The sequence below is a fragment of the Tenrec ecaudatus genome, chromosome 11 (assembly GCF_050624435.1).
Source record: "Tenrec ecaudatus isolate mTenEca1 chromosome 11, mTenEca1.hap1, whole genome shotgun sequence".
In the NCBI taxonomy this organism is placed as follows: Eukaryota; Metazoa; Chordata; class Mammalia; order Afrosoricida; family Tenrecidae; genus Tenrec; species Tenrec ecaudatus.
Window position 1 is genome coordinate 12082719 of NC_134540.1, and position 6553 is coordinate 12089271.

Here is a 6553-nt window from a genome sequence, read left to right on the forward strand (position 1 = left end):
TGACATCACCACTTGGGATTTTGCCAATTTTTCTTGTCACTTGCATTTGGCGTGTTCCAAATGGACTTTATGTTTATGATGTGATACAATAGCACAATGATAGATTTCCACAAGGGCCACCATCTCAGATGGGATCACCTATGGGTAGTAGAACAGGCTCTGAAACCCCTCAAGCACCAATGAGTGGTGTTGGTCCTGTGACTGGTGGTCCAGGTGGTTTTGGCAGGGGAAGCCAAGGGGGCAACTTCGATGGCCCTAATAAGCGCCGTAGATATTAAACCTCCTTTCATTTCCGGCTCTTTAGTAAAAGAAATCCCGTGGTATGCCTTCACACCTTTATGTGTTACCTGGAAGAAATGGTTGTATTGTTAATGTATGTAGAATTTAAGACTTCTTTTGTAAAACTTGAGGTTTTGTATTTTTCTTTATTCATAAGCTTTGTAGATGAATAGAATGGTGATGCTCATCATTGTGAATGTTAAAATGTGTTTGTAACTTCAGCCGAATATAAGAATGCCAGTACTGTGAACTCTGTAGTTAATCTCAATAAAGAATCCATTTTGAATTAATTTAAAATCTTATTGGTGGTATTCTCTTAAGGTTTTACTGAACTTGTTGTGGTAGTAATACTTTGGCTGTGTTAGCTAATCCCAGCCATTTAAAAATGAAGATCATTTACTCCTTTTTATTTTGTGGTATGGTACTGAAGATCAGAAACTTAGTTAAATCTAATGTCAATAGTGGGTAGTTACAGTAGTACCTTTTGGGGGGGTGGGATAGGGAGTATACATTTGTGTAAACCATGAATATTCTGTTATTCAGAACTGTTGTCTTCATATAAATTATGAAAATTCATATGTTCTTGGAAGGAATATTAAGGATATCTGTCCAAGATGATATTTTCCAAATAAATCATTTCAATCTTGGGGAGGGGGGAGTTGTTTGAAGAGACATCTCTTGCTTCTAATGTAATGCTTTTAATGTGAGCTGCCACGTTTTTCAGTCAATGCATCTTAATTCTTAGTAATTATTGACATAGTGTTAAATTTCAATAATGTTGGTGTTGTATGTTCAATGAGAATTGCTGTGTATTTCATGGTCAATTAGCCATGTTTTGAAATTTTTCACGCATTTTTTGCAGCGTTCTCTGTAATTACCCCTATAAAATCAGTGTGTAGTAATTCAACTTGAGTGAACCATTGCAAATGTTGATCCAAAGAACACAGTTGAAAGTGTTATTTTAAGAAGCAGTCATGTTTTGGGAGATGAAGAGTTAGTTAGTGGTAGTGATGTCACTGTGTGGTGATTGTAATCCCACGACACCCAATCATTTGCACTTTAATTGGGTTGAAACAACAGATTTTTAGTGATACTTTTTTTTTTTTTTACAATTGTTTTAGAGCTGTGAATCAGCTTGAGAAAGGCTAGGGACACTGGAATCCAATCATCTAGATTCTCCTACCCATTTGGAATTTGGATCTTCAATACTAAGAAGAAACTAGTTTTATTATGTGATACTTATTCTAAAGAACAGTCACATGTATTACAATTTCCGTATGCTTTAACTTTAGTTATATATTAGATTAAATGAGTTTCAGAGTAACTTGTACCATAAAATACATTGGCTTTTTATCACAGCATACCTATGTTTCATTTATGGTTTAGTATATTTATAGATTTACCTTCTAGACATTTCTGAAGAGTAACACTTTTGAAATAAATTGACAAACTGCTTAATTTTCGCATGGTTTCTCTCTTTGCTGGCAGGTATATTTTGGAAGGAAAGGTTATATAAAACCTTATATAAAAGTAGTTGATATTTGTCATTTGTACCAATTAAAAGTTTTATCTGCTACTTTGTCTTTTATATTTGATGCACATCACTGTGAATAGAGATATTTTCTGAACCTTCATCATTCACAGGCTTTCCCCCCCGCAAGTCTCTAAAAACTTGGAGTAAAACACTCTCATCACACATTCTATAAGTATTGGGGCAGGGGCGGTATGTTTTAAGATTAGTGACAATAATTTGGTTTGGGGAGTTTAACATTGTTGAATTTTCAATGATATATATGGCACTTGAATCTACGTTTCCCACCAGTGATATTTCATTCATGTATTTCATAGGTAGTTTTTATCATTGTAAAATAAGATATGGAGACATTTGATCCCTGTTTAATAAAACATACCTTTCCCGAGGCGGTGAAACTGTATAATTCATGCAAGAACATTCAAAAGCTAGTTCGCAAAGTGATGTCTTAATTGCTTGATCAACCTCTGGTATCTGGCCTCAATTCTGGCCCCCCAAATAGAATTCTACACAATTTTCCCCCCTGGCCTCAAGAAATCCTGTTCCAGTGTTTACCTCGTTTATCTCGGGAACAGCCAGCTTCTGAGTGACAAAGAGTGGAAACCGTGTGTGGAGCCCTGGTGGTTCAGTTTTCAGTGTGTTTGTGTGTTTAAACGTGTTATAGCTGGTGCATTCAATACTTTTCTTTGGTTAATTGTATACCAAAGAAGAGTTTTGAATTTATATAAAGGTTGTAGATACAAAGAAAAGAAATTTAAAAGCATTAAGTTTACTAAGTGAAATTATCTTCTAAAAATAATTTTCGTGCATGTTGCGCTATTATGTCTTTTTGTGTTGTGATTTGCATTAATTTATAAAAGTTGATGCTATTAGATTTTGTGTCATTTATAATTAACATGCATAAAATAGAGCCGTTTGTAATTGTTTAATTTAATGAATTTTGTAGGAATTTCCCCATTGTGTGTACATTTGAAAAACAAGTGTATATTCTTCTTGACAGGTGGCATTTTCAAAGAATATTTTCATAAACTCCACAGTCTCCTTGAATACTAGATTTTTATATTAAAATTTAAATGTAGTTTAACATTTTTAGTTAAAATAAATAATTTAATTTTTTTATGGAAATGCCCTTGTGTTTTCCAAAGCATTTGCTAGCTGGGGTTGCCATTTGTCATACTTCAAGGATGTCTAAGGTGCCCTGCTGTTGCTCCCTATGTAGTTCAACACTTGAGTCACACAAGTAATAAGCGTACATCAATTTTATACCTGACTGAAAATATTGGTAATTTCTTAATATAAATAAAACCTTAATACAGTTTTATTTCATTTTAGGATGAACCAAATGTTTTCATTCCTTGTAAAGCTGTTTGCTTTTCTGCAGCATGCAGTTTAATAGGAAAAATAGTTGTGTTTACACTGTTTCCCCTATTGTTGTAAACTAGTGTATTCATACACTATGTCCCATGTTTTATTCATTTGTCGATAACAATTTAAGTACTTGGTTTTTATAAGATCTTGATTAACCCCATGTTTATTGTATCCCCCCCTCCCCCCCCTTTTGAATGTCAGAGACACTAGAGTAGCGGTTCTCAACCTGTGGGTCACGACCCTTTTGGGGGGTGAACGTCCCTTTCACGGGTCACCAGAGATCATCGGAAAACACATATTTCCGATGGTCTTAGGAACCGAAACACCACTCCTCTGTCCGTCTCCTGGAGGGTCTGCCCACATGCAGATAAACCCATGTATGAGCACCCGTCGTGAAGACTTGTTACCGGTGCTTACACTACGCCTCAAGAAAAATTTCATTGATTTGTCATTAGCAATAAATATTTCACAATATATAATTACATACTGTTTTTGTGATTCTTCACTGTGCTTTAATTATGTTCAATTTGTAACAATGAAAATACATCCTGAATATCAGATACTTACCCGATGATTCATAACAGTAGTAAAATGAATAGTTATGAAGTAACAACGAACATAATTTTATGGTTGGGGATCTTCATAACAGGGGAACTGTATTATTATAGGGTCGTGGCATTAGGAAGGTTGAGAACCACTGTCTAGTGTGTTCTGCCTCAATTTTGCTGAGTTCTTTGGTTCTTTCTCACTGAATTCCAGCATGAATTTTGAGTCCAGTAGGACTAAATTCTCAAGGTCCTACCATAACGTTCTGTTACCTTATGAATATTGTTTGACCTCTTAGTCTTTTTCTATAAATTCATGTTTGGATCATAAAGGTTCTATTTAGTTGGAATTTGTATGTTGATTCCTTTTCATTTTACTTGTTGATTTAGCAGTGTAAGCGGCATTCCAGAGGTTTGTTGTGAATGGTAATAAAAGAGTATAATATTCCCAAGGACTTTTTGAAAGCTGCTGTATCTGTATTTGTTTCTCATGATATTTCTGGAGCAAAAGCGTATCGTAATTGTCTGGACCTTATAATTTTAAATGCTTTTCATGAGTAGGTTCATGGAGTTCAAAACTTTGGAATTGATAATGTTTAATATTCTTCCTAAGGCCCTATTTGTTATTTCACTAGAAATAGATTCATATTTTTGTCATTTTGTACTTTATGAATCACACTATATAACAAACCTTATGCCTATGTGACCTGTTCCAGGAGTTTGATTGTGAATCCACAGTAGTCTTACTTTTTAGTTTGCTTCTCTGATTGGGTGGCCAAAACATAGTGTCCCATGGGATTCTTTATGCAAAAGTGCACATTGTATGTTAGCCACCTAGGCTTTTGCAGATGTGAGCGACATTTTTATATGGTTATTTAAATATATTTTTGCTATTGAGTTCTGATATGTGCAAGTCATTTTTATTTACTGTACTTTTTATAATCAGTGTAGTTTTATTAATTTTCTCATGTTTCAGATGATTTTATCACTGTTAAATGTTTAATATTACTTACATTTACAAATACATTACCTGGTGGTTTTATGTAATGGGTAAAAACAGTCTCACATATAGTGATTTTTTAAAAAAAATTAGATTTTACTTTTTGGTGTTGCAACATGTATTGGATGGTTACTCAATCTGTAACGTTAATTTTTAAAAAATGTTTGGTTAATTTACAGGCTTCTGGATTTAATCTTAAACATTCAGATTGGATAATTTAGCAAAGTGAGTGTCAACATTGGAATGATTTTCTATAAAATGACACTTTGTTATTCAGTCAGAATTTTGGGGGAGCTGTGCAATTTAGAATTTCACTATATACAGTGATTCTGCGATAGTAATCGGAGGGACTTCTGAGATACAGCTGTAGAACAACAACATTTCTTCCCTAAATTAAAACTGCAGGCATACCCTCACAGTTCTCATCCACTAGAATGACCTGGAGGACTCCATTGACTGCAGGGTCCTTTCCCAGATGTTTTTGACAGGTTAAGCTTAGGTTGGGACCACACAATATGCATCCCTAATAACTTCCCATATTATGCTGCTGTTATACGATTCCGGTACATTTGTTGAGACAGTTCGGAACATCACCATTTTCAGTTTTATCACTCGACAAGCACTACAAACGTCTTTTTAAAAGAATGACAAGTTTTTGTCAGGAAAATATGTAGAACTAGTTTAATTCCATAACCCCTATAACCATTTTTTTGAACTAGAATATTCACAAATTTCATTCCAATGAGGAAATTTAGGAAGTCACATTTAGAAACTTTGAAGATTTCTCACTTAACTGAGTCCGTTGTTGGTATCTACAACAGTTCTCCACCTCTGGGTTGCTGCCCCTTTGGGGGTTGAATGACCCCTTCATGGGTCACCCTGTTCATAACAGTAGCAAAAGTATACTGAAGTATCCACGAAAATCTTATGGTTGGGGGGGTCACCACAATAACTATTAAAAGAGTCACGGCATTAGGAAGGTTATGAAATACTGCTTTTAAAAATCTATACAGATGGATAGTGGGAAATTTTGCGTATTAAACAGACAAGATGTTCTGTATGAGCTTGTCTTTTCCTTTTCTAGACTGAAGATTAAGATATATTATAGACACCTTTTTTATAGACCACAAATTAAAATTTTTGAGAAAATAATTTTTATGCAGCTTCATGTTTAGTCATTTTAGAAGTTAAACCCACAGTGCAGTAGGAGACGTAATTTTATCGTAAACATTTAAAACCTACCTTATTAGATTTACATCTACATGCATATACATGTAAAATAAAAGTACTGCAGTTAGTGCATTAAAAAACCTTAAATTTATTCATAATTACAGCACATGTCCGCTATGTTTATAATTATATGTTGACCTTGGTTCTGTTTCATAGCAACCCTGTTGGTTGGCAGAAATGCTCTACAAGGTTCCTAATGCTATGTTATTTGTGGAAACACTGTCCCCTATTTTACAGGGCAGCTGAAGGGTGGAACCTGCCAACCCTGTGACTTTATTAGTGCTGTTGAGGCGGGGGCTCTGACTCAGTGACCTGTACAGTGGGACCAAACACTGCCCAATACTGCACCATCCTCTCACTTGTTAGGTTTGAACCTCTGCTTCAGCCGCTTTGTTGATCTATCTCATTTGTTTCTCCCCTACTAATACTACCGATGTGAAGCTACTGTTAGCCCTGTAAACATCGCAAAAGATAGTTTGGAGAAAATAAACCTTTGTTGTATGTACGCTATGGATTTCAACACGTAAGAACTAATTAAACATAATTACTGCTTATTACAATCCAAATGTCCCCCGGGGGCTCTGACCTTGTTTCCAACGA

The 6553-nt window shown here is 34.9% G+C and overlaps 1 protein-coding gene across 2 annotated transcripts in view; it reads left to right on the plus strand.

The window, feature by feature from the left end:
- Positions 1-754, plus strand: part of PSPC1 (paraspeckle component 1) — a 72097-nt gene extending 71343 nt beyond the window's left edge. For both annotated transcript variants that reach the window (XM_075562868.1, XM_075562869.1), the window contains one exon: positions 93-754. In XM_075562868.1, the coding sequence (XP_075418983.1) occupies positions 93-278 (186 nt within the window). In that variant the 3' untranslated portion in view covers positions 279-754. The remainder of the gene's footprint in view (positions 1-92) is intronic.
- Positions 755-6553: the final 5799 nt, after the last annotated feature.